At 36.4% G+C, this 24,515-nt stretch overlaps 1 protein-coding gene across 1 annotated transcript; it reads right to left on the bottom strand.

Moving 5' to 3' along the window:
- Window positions 1-2,017: 2,017 nt before the first annotated feature.
- On the bottom strand, window positions 2,018-23,334 carry LOC140325749 (protein-glutamine gamma-glutamyltransferase E-like). The gene is made up of 13 exons (XM_072403758.1): window positions 23,287-23,334; window positions 20,397-20,570; window positions 17,006-17,248; window positions 15,192-15,310; window positions 14,490-14,618; window positions 14,237-14,411; window positions 12,462-12,597; window positions 10,902-11,005; window positions 9,376-9,618; window positions 8,169-8,525; window positions 5,964-6,121; window positions 4,336-4,469; window positions 2,018-2,330 (listed from the first exon to the last, which is right to left on the bottom strand). Exons 1-13 carry the CDS (start codon window positions 23,291-23,293, stop codon window positions 2,183-2,185), a joined length of 2,127 nt encoding a protein of 708 aa, XP_072259859.1. The 5' UTR covers window positions 23,294-23,334; the 3' UTR covers window positions 2,018-2,182.
- Window positions 23,335-24,515: the final 1,181 nt, after the last annotated feature.

Genomic DNA, 24,515 nt, shown 5'->3' with positions numbered 1-24,515 from the left:
TCGCCCGATAATCGGCATCGGCCAGATATCGGGCGAGAATCTGGCGTGTGAGAGTCGACGTCATTCATCGTCCGTAGATCCGTCCTGGCGGATCCATGAACGATGAAAGACGAGCGATCCTAATGCAAAGGGAAGGGGAGAACGTGCAGCAGGGTGCCGCTCCGTCGCTCTCCCCCTCCCCTCTGCATAGAGCAGAATGGTGCTGTATGTACACCACTCGTTCATGCATCGTGCAGTCCCTTGTCGTTGGAAAGGATAGTGAAAGATCCTTTCCAACGACAAGAATTGCACGTGTGTACGCAGCTTAAAGCCTCAAACAATGTTATCAGTTCTCACTAGTTCACATTTGTGACGACTATGAAAACAACTGAACTTGTCATTTTGTTCTTTCTGATGTTCTGGCTGGTGGATTATCTGAATCCCAATATACGGTATTAATATGTTTCACAAACTTCTATCCAATGTATTTACAGTTCCAATGTGCAATGCCTGTAATAGACAACTGATCTGGAAAGAACCCATCTGATTATTCTTGCACAGAACACCCTGAGGATGAGGCGACACGGGTGTGGTATAAAGAAAACACAGATATGCTAATTATAATTATTCAGCATAGTTTCACAGCTTTGTCACATTGTAATTGTAATTTCCAATTCAAGTAAAGTCAAAATTCAAAGGAAAAAAATGGTCTAGATGTTAGAACAGGACAATGTGGTGGAAAGTATTATTTTCTCAACATTCCTTATGTGTAGTAATCAAAGCAATGGGTTGTATGAATATATATACTACTAATATGAATATTAGTAACAGATAAGTGATATTGTGCCCAGAGGTGGGCTGAACTTTGGGGTTGTCATCTTGTCCCCAAGAGAATAAGTAGCTATGGGCTTATTGTATTATTGTGTTATCTTGTTACAGTCTCTGGTATGAGATAAGGAACAATTTATAGAGCTTTGACTTTGAAGCAGGTTATAAACAGTGCAGCTGGTAATGTACAGCTAAAGACCAGCTTCAGACAAACAGAATTTGTAAATTTGTCCAGCCAGGAATTCCTGTCTACCTATTTTTGCTATACTATACCTATTATTGTAAAATATGGGATTTGGCACTTGATAGTGCCATCCTGCTAGTTTCCTTTTGTTTCAGCTAGCTTCTCCTTCTATAGATGATACTACAACCCACTGGTTTCTGATTAATCTTCTGGCAAGGTTTGTGTCTTCCAGTAAGCAAAAGATAAAGGAGATTTTTCTCCTTTTTTTTAAGATAATGTGTGAGACATATAAACTCTTTCTGCGTGCTCCTAGACCAACTGTACATTCATTACATTCATTACAGGACAGATACCATTTTAGTTATAAAGTGATTTATATTAAAATGCATACAGCTATTTTAGTCTAGCTGACTATTACCAGTGCAGTGGTTAAAAATAACAAGTTTTGGTGACATAAGCTAAAATATACAAAAAAGTATTCTACTGAATGAGTGCCAAATGGTCATTGTGGTAACTGAGATACCTGACCATTGACCTCTTCTCTTTATGTGCCATTGAACAATTTTACTTTCTTTTTTTTTATAGAAAAGGTAATGATGTGGAGTAAATAATATTTCTAGCCTGTTTCATTGCTTCTCATACCTGATGCTAATGTCAAATCTCTGGACCCTTGCATGACTTTATTAATATTCCATTTTTTATAAAACACCAACATATTACAAACAAACTTGATTGTTGCAATGTATACTGGAACCCTAATGAGGTTGCTTTTTTTAAATGGTCTGTATATGATCTATCACCCTTGATCGGACATAGACAAGGAATGTATTATTATAAGCTTTTTAGCAATCTCTTACTCTACTCAATGCTAAAAAGAGGTTTGGCTTTACAATTTCTTTAGGTACATGTTTAAAGTTTTTCCAAAAGCCTTTGTGATTTTCCTTTTTAGTTAGTTCTTGGAACATTCCAATATTTACTTGGTATCATTCACTTGAAGAAAGTCAACATTCATTTCAAACCTTCAGACAAATACACAACTTTATTTTTAATGAATTAAATAGCTTTCAATTCATTTGGAATTAAATGCAAATTACAATATGCCTAAAAATCATTGTACATGCTGAAATTTTAGTGCGACAAAGCATAGTCTTCAAACTTTGTTTTATCTTCTTCTTCGGGAATGTATGGTCTTTATGAAGACACTGGGATTGTTTGGAATCCCTTGACATTTGGAAACTTCTTAGAAGAAAAATCTGCTAGGATACTTCTGTCACCCTTCTTGGATGGGCTGATATCAAACTCAATTGTTACCCTTTGATTGCGTTTTAGATGTGGTACACTAGAAGAAAAACATGTATATCAGCTGTGGAGCATATGTTATATTTTTCAAAAAATGTATACAGAAAGACAAACCAGCAGATAAATAGTTGGTATCATAAAGTGCTATACATACTTTAAAACTATTGAGACCTCGTTATCCCTTTTGTGCCCAAAGGTTATTAAAGCCCAGGTACCCAGGTCAAACTGTATGTGTTGGCTACCTTGAAAAAAACTCTGACAAGGAATCCTACCTAGTATATTTTTAAGGACAAGATCTTCTTTGGTACACTGCTTTTGTTTTGATAATAACCTGCTCTTGGTATCTAATACTATTAACTGACAAGTGGCCCAAAAAAATGTTTTTAAATGTTATGGATGTATCAGAAAAACCCAATGACAAACATTTGCGAATCTACACGTGGCAACTATGTCATGCAGGGGAATCCTCGCTAGACTTTAACCCAAGATGATCACAACTGCGTGCATTCATATTGTTGGAGGACAATGATTGTCTATACATAGATATTTGTTACACTTTATTTCCTTAGTTATGTGTGTATACTACAGACCATATCCCGATAGGGTTATATAATATCCATATTTATGCAGATATTATTCATTATCAACAATATAACTTTACCCAGAAGTAGTTAAAGAGGACCTTGTACTGCAAATGTGGGTGCACTTATTTACCTAGATTCCCCTCACCTATTTCATAATACTGCACTACAATTAAAAAAACTAATATGGGTAAAAATGTTAGTTATTATACTTCTTAAACCCCAGGTTCATTTAGGCAAAGATGCAACCATTCTTCTATTGAGATCTTGGGGTAAGCTGACAGGCAGAAACCATACCAGATGACACTGCAGCACAGTCCTAGAGTATCTACGTGGGCTACTTAGTTTTGTCAGCATTCCATTGTTCTACCTGTAGATCCTTTTTAATTGTAATATAGCATTGTAGTGTGGGGGCAAGTCAGTTAAGGCAGTTCTCATCCTACTTTCTTGCCATTTCCTATTAAAATCTTTATTCATTTATTCTCTTTTAATTATTTTTTTTTAACATTGGCTTGCTTTTTTTTACTGTGCAACCAAGAGTTTGCACACTTGTTTGATACTTTTCTATCGTTAGACAAAAATGTGATTTGTGTTTATAACATTGTCTATAATCTAGATCACCCAATTTCCACCAGGGTCCTGTGTTACCCTTGGCTTCTTCCAGAAGTTGCCAGGAGGCACCATGAACTATGGTTTCTAAAAGTTTGTGCATAGAAGTGGCTTTCTAACCACTGACAACCAAGGTAAATAGCAATTTCTTTTAAACTGATTATTTTAGGTGTTCCACGGTAGTAAAAAGAATGAGAGAGGGTGATCTAGTCTGATTGTAGTTCCTTGAACCCATTTACTCCAGAATTTTTTGGAGCAATCCCATGGGAGGGACTTCATATTTTTCATATGCTTATCTTGGATTGAACAGTCTAATTCTGCATTTAAGAACTTGTTTGTTCCTGTTGGTTGTCACTTTGTCATCTGTATTAATCAAGTGACATAATACATTTGCATTATTACTATATTATCTTGGCACAGATAGCCTTTTGGCTCAGATTAATATATTTTTTTCTAGTAGCCCTATCAGCCAGCGGAACTAAAACTTCATCTAATGTAGCATAGTTTTACTCTGACTAAACCCCAGAGAGGGGTAAATCCCTCATCTAGACAAGCATATAGAATGTCTTTGGAACTATCTTTGTTTTGTAGTTTTTCCTGAACTTCTGTTGGGTCTCCAGGACAGGAATGTCACCAGGTGGGAGGCAAACAGCAGCTAAAACCAGAAAATGTGATTTTAGCAGAAACTTCAATTTTTAAAACTTACATCTGAACTGTTTTAGCTTTGAAATATTTTTTTTATAGGAATTCTGTTAAGCCCATCATGTTAGTCACATACTACTGTTACGTTGCATATCCTAAGTAGTCATTTAGATGATAAGCAGAATAATTAAACAATAAACTATTTATACTCACTTAACAACCAGTTGGCCGCTCATAAGGCCACTCCCCTCTACAATCAATATACTCTCAGGTACATCCTCCTGGATTGGATTAGTAAATATACAGTCCACTTGTGAAGTTTTGTCTAATCTGGCATTCTCAATTGCCTATGAATAAAATAAATATATTATAAATAATAAACAATCTGAATTAATCATTGGTGTTATTTTTAAGTAAGTGCAACCTAAAAGTATGAAATAAAATGTATGTGGACCCTAACATTACAATTATTGGTGTTCCCTTTTGATCTGCTAAGATTTCCATTTCCATTTTGTTAAATCTCACCCATATATATGGAATAGCCCTTCCTTCTATGTAATGGAGAAGTGGTGAGGGGGGTGTTATGTCTTCCGGGTTCTAAGGTGAAAATGGTGTTTCTCCATAAATGCAGTATGATGAGTGAATAGAGTTTGTTATTAGTCAGTGGAGTGTTAAACCCTGTATAAGCCCCATTTCAGGCTGTGTCGGCACATATTAGGCCATGGGCCTGATTTAATAAAACTTGCCAAGACTGAAGGAGGTGAACTATCATAGTTAAACTCAGATGATCCTGCAAACCTTAAATGGACTTATTAAAAATCATTTGCAATTAGTTAGCAAATGTTTTAAATCCTGGCAGATGCATTCCAGGTTTGCTTCATCACTCAGGGTTCACTTATGACAGTCTATCCTCTCCAATCTGTGAGAGCCTTTAAAAAATTACAGCTATGGATGTGTGCCCAGGATATATCTGTGTTAACAGGTTCCAGAAAACTGTTGAAAAAAAGTATTTTGTTTTCCTGTAAATGAAAGTTAATTTTTATAGTAAAATTTATTTATCCAGGTGTCACCAATTTTTTGAGTCAGTAGTCCCTTAAGGAATCTGTGTCATTAAAATTGATATTGGGGGAGAGGGTATAGGAAAGAGTACAGAGTTATATTGTACCCTCACCCATAAGTAAATCTACCATCTAGCCATGGTATCCAGTGTTGTAAATCTATATCAATCACACCAAGCGCCAATCCCAACACTACAATGACAGGTTCACCAACCAGCACTATAGACACTCAGCACTGGCATGTTTGTTTTCATTTAAAAAATCTGTTAATGATATTTTAAATAAATGGATGAGTTATTATATATTCATTGATGATGTACTGCTTTGTGAATGAGTAAACTTGTTACATTAAAATAATTATTGTCAATTGACTTGTGGCAAAACTGGTTTCTGATTGAGACATTGAGATTCTAATATCCTGATCCCTAGTGACAATATGAGCACAATAGGGAAACACAAAGTGCTACTATCCCAAGACAATAGGTGCCCAAATATGGACCTTCATGGTAGGTACACAAGGTCTCGTTAACAAAAACCGCAGATTCAAAAGTATAAAAAAAAACTTGGAAATGGTATTAACACAAAAACGTTTGTGATTTCACTGATTATGTTTACAATTTTTTAAGAGTTTTCACTGATAGATGTATATGGATAACTATGATACTAATTAATACCCAATATCAGATTTTGCGTTCTGCTACTCCCTATACTTTGCACAGCAATGCACATTTGCATAGCAAATACCTGTGTAAATGAAAAGACTGAATAGCCAAGCAGCCCTACCCTAATCAGCAGTGCTGGGTTCTTCAGTGTCACCACGGTCTGTACCAGCAGAGAGCCTCCTTGTTCATCCACACACACAGCTGCAACTTTAATCATGTTGTCAGGAGTTATGGCCAGTCTGTACTTAGAGTATGTTATTGTCAGCTGAATGCTTTTCTCTGGAAAGTACATAAAAAAGATCATGAAAATGCAAACAAAAGCAGACAAGGTACAGTTATAAAGACAATAAGCAAAAAACACTATCATGTCCATAAAATTCAAACCATTTTAATAAAAACAATTATAAAAAAACTGTATTGTTGTCCCAGAGGAAGGCAAAAAAGCATGGCACTCTTTTTCTCTTCCAGCACTCTAGGTTTATAGGTATACCTATACAGTGTATAGCTATGAAGTCCAGGAGCAGCAAAGAGATGGTTGTGGATGTGATTGTGGTTAGGTAGGCTATATAGACCATAGTTTGGTTTATGTGGGGGTTCAAACTATGCACAGAAGGAACAGAAAGACACATGGGAACAATGCAACACTGGGGTATCAGCATTTTTTATTTGATGCGCTGATATAACTCAACTCTATGGTGCTGGTAAGCCCAAAAATTCCTCCCCTTCTTCTGAATGGAATCCCCTTGAAACCTGAGCTTCTGAACTTACTACTCTTATATAAGGACACCTATACTGACCTTTTTTCGAAGTACAGGCAGTCCCCGGGTTACATATCAGTTAGGGACTCTTTAGAAATTTGTATGTAAGTCGGTACATTATTTTAATAAATGCAATTAGCACAGATGTTTGTCTCAACATATTCTTAGGCAGCATGGTGACAGTTACTGTAAAAAATCCTCACTGTGAGTTAATCACAAAGCAAAAAAATTTATTTATGGAGCCTGGATATTCATTAACTTCTGGAGCAAGCTGTGCTTTGATCTTCAAAAAGAAACAACTGCAGAGTTTGTCTTGGTCTTTAAAGAGTTACAAGAGGTTGCAGAACAGCAAAATATTTCTACTGCAAGTCATGCGTACCGCACCCCCCGATCTGTTCGTATCTAGGAGTTGTTCGTATGTTGGAAGTTAACCCATACATACCATTCTGCACACATATATGTATTCACATGCATTTATAGATGTGCATGTCTATGGTATATAACACTAACCATTTAACAGATCCAAATGTATATACTCCATATTTATTGTTTTGAAATCTTAAATCTCCTTGATATCGCCTGGTAAAGATATTTGTAAACTGTGTTGGAAAACTAAGACTTATTTTTACATTTATATTTTAACACCTGGTTGGATGGATTCATCTATATTACTATATTAATGAACTTGATGTAAGAATTCAAAGATTTCTGCCAAAAACACACATGTGATATGTAATTAAATTCAATAAATCTGTAAACTTTCACATTTACATATGTATGTTAACTTGTTAAACAAAAAAACCCATCCTCTCATTTTGACCCAGATCTAGATATAGGCCTCATGTTTTTTTGCACCTATATAAGTATACCTATACAGTGTACAGATATTAAGTCTTGATGCACGATGCAGGAGCATCAAAGAGACGTGGCTATGGATGTAAAAGTGGTAAGGTAGGCTGTATAGCCCAAACTATGGTTCCTAAATCTTTTCACCCCATTTAGGTTGTAAAAAATTCTTTTTGGTTGTAAATACCCTCCTAGTAAAGGTGTACAGAGGTTCTCACAATAAAGTATCATAGAACCCTTCCTTCAAAATGTCTGTTTGTTTCCCCTTATCTTAAGTAACTAATTCTGAACCAAACTCTATTAACACATGAGTGCTGTGTTAGTGTTCTGAATGTCACCCCAATGTGCCTTGCTGATGGACCTCCCTACATCCATACCAATTTCTTCTGGTACAGAATTTTTTCTTTATTCCAAAAAGTTAAACAGCTCAGCAAGGGTGCTGCGAAAGGGGTAATAAAACAAACCTGCTTTTTTCCAAACAAGTGTTTTCTAACCTTTTTTTCCCCAGTTTCCCAACGTAACAAACCACAATTCACATTAGTGTGTTACCATATCTTACAGGTGTGTAACTCTATGGCAAATACTGTCTAGTGTACATACATGTAATGGAAAGCTATTGTAGAACAGAAATTTTCTGCATTTCTAATAGAAAAACTGCTTGTGTTAATATAATTATGATTATGTGTACATTAGGATAGGGCAATGAATTCTTAGGTACTTACCTTCTTTAGGTCCCAATGTAACAGTTTGGGATTCAGTTTGTATATCTTTCACTGGTGTATTATTGTATATTATAGCGTTGGCTGTTATGTTGACCTTAATTTTTTGGGCCTTTTCCACTGTGTTTTTGAATGTCAAGCTGAGCTTCAGATCTTCTCCAACTTGTGTTTCGTCCACCTTTTTAAAACTGGCAGAAAACTCAGGTTCTGGAGGGGGTGCAGCAGCTCCAAAACCTGAACCAGATTCATCGTCAGCTAATCGAGACATAATAGATTCACGTCCAGCTAATCGAGACATAGTCCTGGGTGGCTTCATTATATTGGTTGCTTTTGAAAAGATCTCCCTTTCCTTATCAGAACCTGCAAATGATGACATAATAGTAAATGCATGTGGACCATAAAACACCCTAACAAATATATTTAATATTTTATATAATTTTTCTGAAATGTATGTAAAGCAATACAAGTAATACAAAGATGAAAGAGATAATATACTACCACATACTTTTCAGAAGGATAAAAAATAATTTTATTTTTGACTGCAATTTTAGCTGTACTCTCTGTAATAATATAAAAACATTCTTGCACATTTTCACAGGTTTCAAGAGATGACCAGTAGAACCTCAATTCAGCTGCAGTCTTTTATAGGAGATTCTCTTACAGAACCATTATATTATGATGACACTGCAAGTTAAACCTGTAACTGTCATACTCTTTTCCCAGAAAGACCAGATTTGCAAGTTATTCCCTTCCTATTACAGAGGGGTCTTGCACCACAAGTGTTGCAATAATCTAGACAGAAAAAAAATGTCAAAACAGAAATGCAGGGAAAGGGATTCCTAGTTATTGAAGTGTAATTTATCGGGCTTCACTTTTTTGTGTCTTGCAACAAAAATATAAGGATGTGAAAGAAAACTGGAACTCCACATTTTGTTTCAAGGCAGCCCTTGGAAAGATCGTAATTAACAGATTGACATGATAGCTAGGTAACTGAAACTCTCAGAAGTTGGCCAATAGCAGTCAGGTTTCCTACATGTGTAGGAAGCTAGTGATCAGCCAAAACTTGAGCTGTATTGGACATATTGGATGTATACCTCAACCCACCATATTCATCCTTTTGTCTCTATCTACCATTTTATATGGCTGGTATACAGCTCATTGGCTTCAAGCAAGATTTTCACACATTACATCACCATCTGAAGTATTTTACCTTCACGGTATTTGTAGTCATCGGTTACATCTCTACGTTGAAAAGAACCAATTGCTTTGGTACTGGTGAGCTGCCCAACACCTGCAGGTTCAGAGTAGAGTAGTCTTCTGGTTCCATCTCTATATTTAACCCAGTATGCTTGGTCAGCATTTACTTCAGAAAACACAAATGGTGTATCGTAGGGTTTATCCACATCACCTTCCTTCACAGCTTTCAGTGAGGTCGGTCCCAAGCGGAATATACCTGCATGAAAACAAAATTATGCATTGTTTTTAGAACATGATTGGTTATGTAAAGCAGAGACCAGTGCAAGTCTACTTTTTTCAGATCTGCACCCAACTCACAATATTATTCCCATTACCTACACCCAATTTAACACTGGATTTTCTGTTGGTTATACTGCATCCACCCCAACTAAATGTTTGAACTCACAAACAAAATTCTCTATTACACACCCACCTTCTTGTGCAAATCCACCACGTCTGCACCTTTTTCACCTGCACTTGATCCACAACTCCACAATGAATACGTCTGAGTCCTGGACAATGCAGGACTCTACTGCAAAGTGTTGAACATTACGGCAAGCATAATATCATAAAGAAATGATTATTCTACTGTCTCAGTGATGAGGGCTTGACCCATATGTACCATCCGCACTATTATTAAGACTGTATTAACCTAATGACACCCATGCACAGTGCCTAGGCATAAAAGTTTGCACAAAAATTTTAAAGTGTAAAAATTGTAATAACTTTTTCCTTAATTTTGTGTCCCATTTCTGGTCACTTCTGGACATTGTGGACTAAATTCTATAGAGAAAGGGACTGTGTTGATGAGCTTTTGTTTACTTTAGGTTTTGCATTACTATTTGAGTGCCATATAAATTTTAAATGACCATGGCAGTATCTCAAATTGGTATCATTAACAGAAGCCCAAAACTCATGACAGATCACACAAACTAACACAGATCCAAAACCTTTTAATTGCTTAGTGTCAGGCATGCACCATCTTGATATTTTTTTTCTTTGCTGTTGGCATAGTGACTTGGCTGCATGTATTTCCGGAAATTCATTAACTATAAGGCTGATTACAGATAACAAAATGTTGGTGGCTCTGGCTGTTGCGCCGCAGACCATGTCTCCCATACAGATTGCAGGCTCAGGTTGGTGGGTGGGTTGTGTTTCTGGATCTGCGATGTGAGAGTGGGTAAGTTCAGGCATCATGATGTCACTATGGGGGAAGTTTCTTCCCCTTTAAAGGACACACGGCTCTCTGTGCATGCATGGTACAGAGCCTGTAAGTTTAGTGGTCCATAGGTCTGAAAAGGTTGGCCACCACTGACCTAAAGGACTGTGATATGACCCTCTGTAGTGTGGAATGTGAGATAGGTATTCCCAGATTCAAACAAGTCAAAAACAAAAGCATACGTAGATCCTTTCATGCATAAAGTCCTACTAAATCTGTCTGTCTATCTATCCAGTCATTAGAGGAAGTATCCTTTACGTGTAATAACATAGGCCACATACCCTGGCTGGGTTCCTGTGGAGTTGCATCTAGTATCTGCCATCCATCATAAAATGACACAAGATCCTTTCTAGTAAAATAGGCTTCATCCCAGGCATGGAAGTTCCTTTAAACAGAGGAGCACATAATACATCCTTACTGAAAAAAAAAATTATACACTGCTACTGCAATACAGTCAGGCCTGGAGCGAGTGAGAAAAGAAGCATAGAGAAAGGCCGGCATGACTGGGCAGACAGAGAGAAGGCCAAAATAGAAGTGATTATTTAGTCTGGGAAGTTAGACGGGTTGGGGTAAGGGTCAGCGGTGAAGGAGGGGTTCAGATGTTAAAAGGTTAGGAATAGGAAGTAAAGTTTCCCGCCCTTTTGGTTGAGGAATGGTTTGGTTATGTTTTGTGGGGCAAGCAATTGAAGTCCTCAAGGGGCATTGGTCATTGGTACAGTGTGATGGTGGAATTGGAGACCCATCTTTGGTGTGAAGTCTCCATGGTATGTGGAAATGTTGGTTTTGGATAACATGGTAGAACTGAACTGATAACATGCTGAACTGTGAGGTTTGGCAGTTAGGAGCAATTTATATTCAGGTGAAGCAGACCACCTGTGTAACTGGGGTGCCTTTGAGGATCAGCAAGCAGTAATGTTAAAGGTAATTAATGTTAATTTATGGTTAATGTTTATTTATTGTTAAGTTATGTTTATACTGAAGTTTGGTTGAAAAGTGTTTGTATTTATGAAGAGTATTTATAAAAGTGTTGTGATAAAAAGCCTTCAGGCCATTAACCAAAAAACTATGGTGTGGGTATTGTTAGGGGAAGGGGTGGTTGAAATGGGTTTGGTGGATTGTTTGGGTTGTGATGGGAAGGCTGCGTGTTTAAAAATCCATAAACTGATATTTCAGTTTTTCCTTTTTTTTAGATGCTTGAGAGACAAACCTTTTGACACAATTTCTTCTATATCTCAAGGTTGCCACATCTGCAATATTTATATAAAAAATGTCATATAACATTTTTACATTTTTTGTCATTTATATGTTCGTCACTTTTTTCAGTGTTGCATAGAAAGAAAACAGTTTTATTTTAATTTTTTTTGGGACAAACCATGGAATAAATGTGTTTTTATTTACTGCAAAACTACTTACTCTTAACACTGGGCAAAATAAATGTATTTTGATGCAGTAATTAATAAACAGGGAATCAGATATACCCTTGTGGGATTTTTCCAGGTCCATGTGTTTCAATGGCAGTAATTAATTCCCATTGAGGGAAAGTCTGACCTTACCTATTTTTGTAAATAAAGCCCTTGGTCTACAGTTTGCAAAAAAATAATTAATTACAAAACAATATTGCCAAATAAAAGCTGGGTTTATACAACAATATTACTTATATTGGTTTAAGTAATAAGTAAAATTGTTATAATATATTATACTATATTACTTTGTTAACATAGGTAATGAGAAAGTTGTTGCAATGTAAACATGACCCATAGTGGAGATCTAAAAATTGTTTAATCCAAAAGTGGTATAAAGGAGAGCAAAGGTAATTATTTAGGGTTACCTGAAACACTTACCAAATGCTGTCTGCAGATTCATTAATGCTTTTCCCAAATTCATCATAATATTCATCGATCATGAGATTTTCATCAGTGTCATGAGCAGACTGGAAGTTTATGATCAGACGGGCTGGTATGCCCAGACATCTGAGTACTTAACAGAAAACGAAAAACTTTATTGTAATTATATTTTAAATTGTGTTATATTAATGTCAAGAAAATTTCTTTTACAGAACTTATTTCACATCTTGTGATCTCTTTCCACATCTTCCAACTTTCTTTGGAGAGAGAGAGACGCTTTCTAACACAAAGTAAACAAAGGGCACACCCCTGTCACCTTCCGATTACCACCGCCCATGAAGGCCTAATATGCAATATATTATCTTCCATTTCCATTATATTGGGTTTTGTATTAGCAAATAAAATTATTTTTTGGGTAGATAAAAAGTACAGAGGTCTGTATATCAGACCAAAATTGAGGGACCACTGAGGGGAATAAATAGACAATGGCTTTTGGTTCCAAAGGAAGTACAGTGTCTCTGAATGAGGTACACTTGATACTTTCTCCATCCCTTAGATAACTGCTGAGTCAATCAATGATGTAGGGGTAGGAAGAAAGAACCACCCAAACAGGAAAACAGACTTTTAAAGATAATGTTTACACATTTTTTTGGAATATAATCCAACAAGCAGAGTAAACAAAACACTATGTGAAAGAGTAAAAAATGTGTTCCCTAAAAACAACAAATGTAGCCAATGCATTTTGAGGGCAAAAATAACTCCCCATTTTTCAGGGAATATGGCTAAAGAAGCAAAATACATTGCTCGCAGGGATGTGAGTTGTTTAAATGGAGGAAAAGGCACAACTGCATGTTAAAGGAAGTTGAAGACCAACTGGAGAATTTGGAAGGATGTGGAAGTTTTAGAACCTCTCTTGAAGCTTTCTGTGTCCTCATTTGTATGGATTCCTATTACTATTTATTTAGGTGGTAGACATACTAGATCAGGGGTGTCAAACTCTGGCCCACAATGTCCTTTTTTTTGTCCCCAAACGGAATCCTAAATATGAACTGGAGCTGGCCTGCCACTACATTAAAATAGCTCTGCTACTATTTCCGGCATCACTCGCATCTATAGACCAGTGGCGTCTCTGCCTATGCTTTGCCCCACATTGGACTGTTTTATAGACGCAGGGAATTGTAGTAGCAGTGCTATTTCACTGAAGAGGGATTTATATCTAATAAGAAGAAAAAACTTCCTCAATTTTTGAAATAAATTTCAAAGTTTGCCTTCGACTTTGTCTAAGTTTTTAATTTTGGCCCACTGTGTATTTGAGTTTGACACCCCTGTACTAGATAAAACAGGAATAACTCCACCCCAGACACAAAAGCAGCAAAAAACTTTTAAAAAAAGTTTTAGTGGTGTGATAAAGGTTTTGAACATTTGTCAATATGTTATTGCCCTTTAGATGATGGGGGAGTTTTTTTGCTTTCCGTCTGATATATAATCTATATGCAAAAAGGAACTATTGATAAAAAATGTTCTAAAAAATCTGAACTAAATAATTTAGCTGACGTCCAAATTGCATTTGGTATTTTTAAAAACCAGCATAATCAAAAATTAGCGATGGATCATTTTCTTGCATACATGGGGTGTGGTAGGGTGTGTCCTTCCTAACTACACTAGTCTCAGTTTGGATGGTTTGTCTCATGTCCCAACCTTTGTCTACCAAGGTGGACTTCTACTGAAAAGGTATATGCTGTTGGCTCTAAGAAGTATTTTTCATATCATACCTGTACAAAGTACTCCTGCATACACCCAGCACTGCCCATATTTGACTGGTCCACTCCGAATCCATTGGCGGAGAATAGCAGCACTTCCATTCCATGTTGTGGGGCTCACACCACCACTATAGTTTCCACTCCAGTTCCCAACTACAATTCCATTGTCATTGTCATTGCTGTTCACCTATAGAATATATTATTGTTATAATTTTCTCACATTTTTCAGTTTTGAAGCTTTTTCAGCTAAAAATATTTACCCTACCATAGCACTTAATATTCTTCCCACGTAAATTGGATCATTTCTGCGAGAAACATCTGTGGCTGGGTCTCTCCTGTACTCTGGACTACGGTCAAGCACAGCCATGGAGATATTCAATATGTCTCTTTCAAACTAAATAGAAAAAGTAAATAGATTGTTTAAATCTAACTAAACTCATATATGAAATCACATATACTCACAAGTATGGTGTATCCAGGCCTAGATTTTCAAGCAGATCATATAAGCCAAAGTTTTGAGGAAAAAACAGCTTCCCAATAGAGACAAATTAGAGACAAAATAGCAAATTTCTACAACAGTTTCTAATCACCAATCAGGCCATGTAGTGCAGATTGGGTATAGATACACTGTAAAGCCTATGCCTAGCTTTAACCTTATTTTTCCAGTTTGAATAGAGCTAATATTTCAGTGACCCCAATGGAAAGATATCCTGTTCTTATAAAGGCTGCAATTTGTTCCAAACTGTATACAGTTATTTAGGCTTGTTGGCTATGTTCGGTGCAGTACATGGAGAAACTTTTTTGCACTGAGTAGGACACCTTATCATACCTCCCATTTTGTCAGTATTCTGTCTGAATTCACTGTTCAGTAGATTTGGTATTATCAATACATTCTGGATAATATTTTCCTAATTCACAATGTTTCTAAGCAATGAAAAACTGCCTATTATGTAGCAATGGCAATTACCTGTGCATAATCCCATCTTCTGGATCCATAATTGTTCACATTTCCAAACCAGTAGAGTCCAGTCTCATTCAGGACATATTCTACTCTCTCTGCTTCGTTGCTCATGTACACCTCATCAGCTGAGGATAGAGAGGAATATTCAAGTATGTATTCATTACACAGGTAAAACATGGAAGCTGCTATCACTAACTTCTACTTTCATACTTGAATATGCAGGGCTGTTCCTAAAGTCCAACTCTGGTTACAGAAAAAAATTGTGCTGTTACCCTTTAACCTGCCTTTAAGCAATCTATAACTTTTATAATAAAGTATAGACCCACATATACATACTTTAATCAATGGTTCTATGATCTTCTGCCACACCAGTTACAGTTATGGCAACTAATCGTGCACTCTATTAGTGCAAAACTATTTTTATGACTGTTTGCCAATAAAATATGCAAATATCAAATTGAATTTTAGGATCACCAAAACCAACTCACAATGGGACTGGTAGGCAGAAGACCTCCACTGCTCATGACAGAAGAATCCTCACTATCATAAGAAAAATTTTCAAATGCCTGTCCAATTGATCAGAAGCAGTCTTTAGGAAGAAGATGTCTGCAGAACACTTCATGAACTGAAATGCAAAGGCTACCCTGCAACATGCAACCCACCAGTTAGCCACATAAACAGAATGCCCAGATTACATTTTGTGAAAAAATGTAAAAGAGCCTTAAGAATTCTGGAAAAGAGGTCATGGACAAAAGAGACCAAGATTAACTTGTATCAAGTTATGGCCAAATTAAAGTGTAGAGATGAAAAGGAGCTGCCCAGGATCCAAACCATCCCATCCTTTAAATATGGTGGTTGGGGGTGTTATGGGTTGGGCGTATATAGCTGCCACGGGTATTGGGACACTTATCTTAATGATGATGTAACTGCTGATGGCAGATGCACAATGATTTCTGAGTTGTCTTATTTGCTCAAGTTCCAGTAAATGCCTCCAAACTCAATAGATGGCACTTCATCCTGCAACAAGTAATTACCTAAAATATACTGCTAAGGCAACATGGGAGTTTCTCAAAGCTAAAAATGGAAAATTCCTAAATGGCAAAGCAAGTCGTCTGATATAAATATACCTGAGCATGCTTTCCATATGCTGAAAAAACCTAAATGATCAAGCCCCTGGAACAAGCAGGAGTTGAAAATGGCTGCAGTGGTTAGCACTCCGGCCTTTGCAGTGCTAGGCCCCAGGTTCAATTCCCAGCCAGGACATTATCTACATGGAGTTTGCAGGTTCTCCCCGTGTCTGCGTGGGTTTCCTCCCACATCCCAGAAACATGCAGTGAGGTTAATTAGCTTCCCCCTAAAAATTGACCTTAGACTACTAAACGTATGCAAATAACTTTTAATGAATACTTGGAATGTGCACTTTATTCATGTCTTATTTTTTTTAATTAAAAATTGACTGTAAATACAAGAAAATATGTCTTTGTCCACGGAGGGCACTGTTTATGGATCCTACATATGTCTCTTTTTTAAAAACTTTGAAATGCCCATGACGTGGAGCAGTACCTAATAGTGGGTAATTTCTCCTGGCCAAGGTTTATATTTAAAGAATATGTAGAATCTTTGTCTTTAGTTTTAAATAGAGCATATAGGTATTAGGACCCTTGTAAATTATGTGACCCTACTGTAAACGATGACCCTTTTTTTTGTTATTTTTGTTTTGGTGATTATTGTTATGAAGAACAAGATATATCTATACTACAAAATCAAAACTCAAGATTGGTGTGTGTATCTTTGTTGCCATGAAAACATTTGTAACCTACCTGATGCCCATGGGTTAAAAAGCACAATGAAGCCTCCCAGACTGGAGACATTTGACCTTCCTCCACTGGTTGCCTGTAGACTCAATTTATATTTGCCAATTGGGGCATTGACAGGAATATTGATGGTAATGTTCATGGTATTGTTACTGCTTGGTCCACGTACTGCACTCCAGGATGTTCCACTGCTAGAGCTGGACAATGCCATCTCTGCCCTTGTGTTTTTCTGAACTGATGGAGAGGGGCCTAAAATCAGAATAAATATTTTGTTATTAGTAAGATTCCACACTTTTAACAACTGAAACCATTCGTCTTTTAGTCCTTTCAATCTGTATTAGTTTAATAATTATGGTAATCATTACCCCTTGGTAATGTAAACATCTGTCTATATGTTGTATATGTAATTTTATAAGCATAAATTATTAAAATACATGCATAATGTATCTTATAAACCTGTAAATGTATTGTTGATGTACATGAAAAAAAATAACAACAAGGTTGCAATGATAGTGAACAGGGCATGCTCATTGCACCTCAACTGCAACCTATTTTACCTCTTTATCCCTCTTGCCTATTGTCACACTTACCTCCTCAGCAAAGCACCAACACCTCTCTGCATGCAGTCAGTTCTAATTCTGAGCACACCTGCTCCTCCAAGCTTTGACAACATTGCCCTTCCTGCCAGCCAGTTTGGAAATAGCCTGGTAATTGGCCTTGGCTATTTAGCTGGATCAGACACAGCACTCAGTTTTGTACAACATGTCTTCACGAGTTCCTAGCTCTGCTGAGCATTTCCCATTCACCTACCTTGTAATTGAGTGTTTCCAAGATCAGCTCCTATGCCAACCCCTTTATTGCCCAGTCTGTTGTTTTCCTGTCTATCCCCTTGTGCTTTTTCTATGTTTCTTTTGTCTTTGGTGACCCCTGTGTCACTTGTGCCCTTTGTCTCTGCCCGTTTCTAATGCGTTCCCCTGTGTTTTCAGTGACCTCTATGTCATTCATGCCTCCTGTCTCTTCCTCTGTCTCCTGTGTCCCCCTGTGTATGTGATGACCCCTATGTCGCTGGTGTATATTTTCTGAATTTCTGGTTATTGACCCCTGGCTTTTTTCTTGACCACTCTTGTTTGCTGCCTGCCTTGATACCAGCCTTCTTTGACTATTCTCCTGCCTAATGATTTGGTACCCCACTCTGCCAAGCCTGGTGTGCCCAAGGACTGCAACATGGCAGCAGCCTCCAGCGCAACATTCTCACCCCTAGAGACTCTGAAGAATACCAGGCTGCTGCTTAGACTCTGCACCTTAGCACTTTTCAGGGCTCACACAACTATTGTTCAAGCCATAGCACTCCCTAGAGGCTCTATGTCTCCAAGTGTGACACCTATCCTGCATCAATGTACACTTCTGCACTTGACTAGTTTTGCACTTGGCACCACTGCATTGCTGTGCCCAACCCCACTATTTGCTGCTAAACCAATTTGCACTATCCTGCTCATTGCCACTGCACAAATGTCTTTTTTTCAATCAGTGATCTGGCATAGTTTTGATGTATTGGAAATGTTCTGACCTGATGTTTTTCCTGAACAATATCTCTTCTTTTGACTGCAAAATACTAAATGTCCCTTTTCTCTTGCATATAGGACCACTTCTAGTTACATACATGTGACAACATGACCATTACTGACTGTGCATTCTTTGCCTGCTGTTTTAATGTTTGTTTCCTAAGAACATCAGTTACTCCTACTCAAGTCAGATTCAGACCTGCCCCGAGAGTTTAGTATGATTGATGGTTGTGGGAAAAATATATCCAATAAAACATCTAGCTCATCTGTCTTTTTACCTTAATTGAAACATGGGATATGACAAATTTTAAGCTAAGTATCTAATGGAATAATATGATTCAGGAAAGTCTAGTTATAAATCTGGGACAGTATGTGTTTTTCAGAGACAGGTTTGCAAAATTATATCAGAATAAGGTATTAATGGTGATCTTGGAGTCTTTTCATTTTAAACTACTACTATGCCAACTACTTTTAACAGTGCCTACTTGCATAGCTACACTGCAAATAGATGACCCCAAAACAGGACCCTTGCTGTGATTATCAGTTTTGCCACCCGTTCTCTACACTAACACTACATCTAATAATTTGGTTGACTAGAAAACATTCCCACATGCAATTTAGTGTAATAGAATGGTTACACTGATTTTTAAACCAGGATTAGTAAGACATTTTTATGACATTTAAAAAGAATAGTATGTAGGATCATAATTATATTGTCTTTCAGCCTTTATGTTGAAATATCAATAACATACTATTCCATGTTGCATCAGAAATCTAAAAGTAGCATATCATAATTATAGTCTGTCTTTTGTGTGGAATATATTTAAGATACACTATATTTTTCATTCTAGTGCTTTTGTACATACATCTCTTCTTTCCGTAATGGAAATCAGTTCAGATCAAACTCTGATTCACCAAATCCAATTCCATTTGTATGATATATTCATTTTATTTATTGCATAAAGAAAAAGTAATGCTAAATAAAGTACACCAGTTAATACTTGTATTTTAGCTTTGGATAGAATGGTTAGAGGTTACAAGGCATGCCAGGTTTTAATTGTTTTTATGTATTGATAGCAATAATCAATTCCCTTAATGCTTATATTGGAGGGTATGTAGCCTATGGTAACACCATGTTGAAGCTGAAAGTGAGAAAATAGCCAGCATACCAAAACAGAACCTTCCAATTTATCAAAATAAAATGGACATGTTTCATTCACATTTTTATGGTAATGTTTTGAAATGTTGGTAGATCACACATCTTTGGAAATTACAGTTAGAAAGAAACTAAAATTTTAAATGCCACCTAAACAGAAACAGAGGGTTGTTCCTTAGCTTTTTTTTTTTCAATTATTTGGTAGGGTAGTTATAATTAGAGCAGAATCTCTAATTTAGATGTAACTGTATAGTATAGCGTAGTAGGATTAAGTCAAAGAGGTTTATTAAAAATGTTGCCCTCTTTCTCTTTACAAGAATAAAATGTTCTGGAAACTCCAGTCAGTTAGAAAACAATAGATCACATTATTTATTTATTGTATGAGAAAAATATAGCAAACGTGAATTGGGGGTCCACCTTCTTCTGGGCTAGTGGTAAATATGGGGGAGCCCCAATCTCTGGATACATATCATACATCAACATGCCTAAATTAAGTGATCATTGTTCTCTGTACAAATGGAGTTTATTAGAATTTCTGTTAACACAAGGCAATCCTCACTTGCTTTCACAACCTTTTTCGATGGTGGTATTATGCCCTCAGCTCCAATCTCTGATCATTCCTTTCATATATTCAACATCTGCTTAATAATAACTAGGATCAAAAAAAAAAACACATTACCTGTTTCAGCAATGATTTTGAGGTCATCTCCAGGTTGTACTGATCTGTTAAATGTAAGAACCCAAAAAACTGGCTGACCCCGTCTGACCACCAAATCATTAGTGTCATAGTCTATGGTCCTGTGAGCTGTTGCATTTTTGGTTTTTTGAAAGTCATAATTGATGACCTGTAGACCTAAAACAAGAGATCATATTTATATTACAACCCAAATAAAGAAAAACATATTTTGCAACATTAACACAGTTTGTAAAAAGTAGAAATGCACATTGTGATAAGAAATGCATAGTGTTTGCTGTCACAACATTATAAAGAATAATACTGAACATCTATAATAATTGTACTGTTGGATTCAGTCAAATAGGCTGGGTAGCATCCTTTCTCTACCTATCCTTTCCTGTCCTTTACCTATCTTGTTTGCTTGGGGTTGGCAAAGACTTTACCTTTTTTTTGGCTCCACATCAGTCCTATTCGAGGATCGATTTGTTTTTGGTTGACAAATTGACTTTACAGCAAGTGACATCTTCTTCTATCCATAATATAACATGGTCCGACTATGCACCTGTGACTATCTGCATTGATGAGTTTATAGAAACTGCATCCTTGGAATCATTTTATTGTATTTGGAACCTTCAAGCAAACAAGTTGTGTCATTTATGTGCTCTTTAAACCCAGTTTTTACCATGGAATGCAAGCAGTTTTTCTATATGAGGTTCAAAAACCATAACTGCAGACAGAACTTACTTTTGAATAGAATGGAAAAGTATATATAAATATATATAAATATATTTTAGTTTTTTTTAATTATGTCTTTGTGCCCACTCTTGAAACATATTCGTCATCCCTTTACCTGTGAACACAAAAGGTACTGGGAAGAGTACAGGACGGCATTGTGAATGCAATACTCCTGACAGTAACATTTAAATGTATATTACCACAACCATATAGTCTGAATGAATCCTCTTTTATTGTTCATTGCTTTTTCTTTTGGTCAGTAGGTTAACTTTACTTTGGCTCCCTTAGTAAGACCACCAAGGATAACAAACATTTATTTCTTCAGAATCTCAAATATGCAACCTGACACATACCTAACAAATGCCTCAAATGCCATCTGAGCTGTCCAAGAATTCTGCATAATTTTTTGTTACATGAAACCTTGAAATCACACAGATACTAGAAGCAGCTTATTGGAAATATTGGCTACCTGCTTAGTGCATAAATAAATAGCTAAGCACAGGGGAAACCATTTACTCAGTGGGGAAATGCTTTATTCAGTCTGGAGGTCCATAAAGAATTACTTATATGAAAGAGAATTCACATCCTACAATGGAGTGCTCAATTATTTTAGTTGGTGTCCCAAGTACCAGTTTTCAGGAGTCTAGACTCCCAAAAAAGTTATGGTTTTTCTAGTGCAACTATCTGGCATAGAAATAGTTTGTTAAGATGGCCAGCTGGTGCAAGAATTACAGAAAATGTCCAGTTAAAAACAACTCCAAGGAAATATAAATACATCCATAAAAGTAATCATGCAAGATAATTAGCAATTATTAGCTAGTAGCATTTCAGATAAAGATCTGCCATGGCTTATATGTATGAAGAACTTTCCCTGTGACCAATATATTCAAATTTGTACTGAAAAAAAAAATTAAAGACAAATGGGACCTCTGGAGCCCAGTATGAATATTCCTATTACAATATATGGAAAAGTTGCACCTGGACATTTGTTTGACTTTTTAGAATCAAGAAATGCACATAAATGATTACATAAACTGTAGGTTTGTTCTTAAGTTGAATTGTAAGTAGGAACAGGTACATTATTTTAATGAATGCAATTAGGACAGATGTTTGTCTCAACATATTATTAGGTAACATGGTGTCAGTTACTGTATAAAATCCTCACTGTGAGCTAATCACAAGCAAAGGAAAAAAAACACAAAAAACTTTGAGGACTGTAGACATTCATTAACTTCTGGAGCAAGTTGTGCTTTGATATGAAAAAAGAAACAACTGCAGAGTTTGTCTTGGCCATTAGAGTTACAAGAGCTTGCAGAAGAACTCAGTCTTAGCTGTGTTTAGCAAAAGCTTTCTTCTGCAAGTCATGCAATTGGCCGCCTCCAAGCCTCCTTGCTGCAGACGAGGGAGCAGGGAAGCCCCATTCGTATCTAGGGGTCTTCTGTATGTCAGATGTCCTTAACCTGGGGACTACCTGCATACAGAAACAGCCAGGAAAATTATTGCATAACTTGGGTGGATATAATAATGATTTTCATGTAACAATTGTTAAAGGAAACTTGTGAAAAGAGAAATAATTATATGGGCATTTTTCAGGACAGATTTGTGTATAAAATATTAAATGAATTCAGTACAATTTTTACAAGAAAAGATAATATATATAGGGACTGAATCAAATAACGTTGGGCTTGTGTCAATGACACCAGCCAATGACATTAGTTTAGACATTAATTTTAGACAACCTTCTTCTGATCTGCATTTGACCCTTTTCATTTGCATTCTTGTAGCCTCATATGGGAACGCAAAAGTCACCACTGACCCTAGAGGTTGTTTTATTGTAAATTGCACAGACAAGCCTCTAGTCAAAACTCTACATAACTGTATTGTGAGGATCCATCATTTCATTAACATGTATAAGATTTAACATAAACTGCAATTTTTTTTTACTATTTTCAATATTTACAGCTGCATAACACTAAGCAATATCATTTCTTAGAAAATGTATTATTGTTTGACAATTTTACATTTCTAGAAAAAAAATATTTAAAATGCCTAAATAGTTTAAATACATATATTGCTTGGTCCATCACTCTACATTCATGGATCATTGCAGTATATGGCTACCATATTTGCACACCATCACCCATATATACACACTTACTTGACATCTTGGCTCTTTGGTATTTTTTCCCTGTGTCACTTCCCTGTGTCTTGGATGTACTTGTATCCCAAATTGTTGTTGACTGCTCTTATATTATCTTTAGTATGCAAAATACCTGGGTGAGGTTTTTTCCTCTTTTTTTTAACTGCTGTATACATATATTGGGATTGCCTAATGCTGGGTGTGTAATTATTTAGTCTTACAGTAACAATAGGTAAAGCTTGTCTGGGGACATGCCAGTCACAGCTACTCATAAATATGCAAAATTACTGCTAGTAGGGAAGTGATAAACACAGCACAATCACAAATTTCATATTTAATTACATACAAGAGGATTATTGCATAAATTGGGTGGATATAATGATGATTTCCATGTAACAAGTAAACTATACCAAGAGAAATAATTACAGTTTGATCAGTATAGATTTTTTAATAATAATTTTTAATACAAGAGATATTTATTTATTTTATATTGTGAAGAATCATACCCTCATGAGGGAATGCAAAATTAATTGATGTAAAGCAAAGCCAGTGGAAACTGGCCCTATGGGTTTTTTTTAGGGTTAATTGGTGAACTGTTACAATTCAATCTCCCAAGAAACAAGGGGTACACCTGGATGAAGAATCATGATAACCAACCAAGAGTCATGGTAAAAAACATATGGTAACTGTGGTATCACAGTTCTGGCTGTAAATATGTGTAAATATTTTTAAGGAAATTTAGTGGACCTATACAGGATAAGATCAACTTTTAGGACCATACAGGATAAGATCAACTTTTAGGAGAATCAAGTGGTTGGTGGTTGGGATCTTTACAACTTCCCTCTTACATTTGTATCTGCTTTAAAAGAAGGAAAGTTGATCTTGAACAGAATGTTTGATAAAAGAGTTGTTGGGCATCCCCAAAGTGTGTGTTGGTGAGTAGCTAGTGGGGACGTGTTCTCTTGATTCCTGCTGAAATCATTGGGAGCTGGAGTGGTGGCACACTTGATTGGTACTGTGATGGCACAGTGGGTGCTACACACATTACAAAGCAATCAAGGTCATCATAATGACTGATTTTCTTCCTGTAGCTTTTACACTTTTTTCATAGTGATTTACATAGACCATTTACCTAATTATATCAGTCCTTGTTTAAAATTGTTGTACCCATTTTCCAGCAGTGTTAGTCAAGTGTGTACTGGTACATAAATGCAGTAGTTGAATTACCTCTTTGAATTATTTCATCA

The sequence above is a fragment of the Pyxicephalus adspersus genome, chromosome 3, assembly GCF_032062135.1.
Source record: "Pyxicephalus adspersus chromosome 3, UCB_Pads_2.0, whole genome shotgun sequence".
Taxonomy (NCBI): Eukaryota; Metazoa; Chordata; class Amphibia; order Anura; family Pyxicephalidae; genus Pyxicephalus; species Pyxicephalus adspersus.
This window is presented reverse-complemented; position numbering and strand designations above follow the sequence as displayed.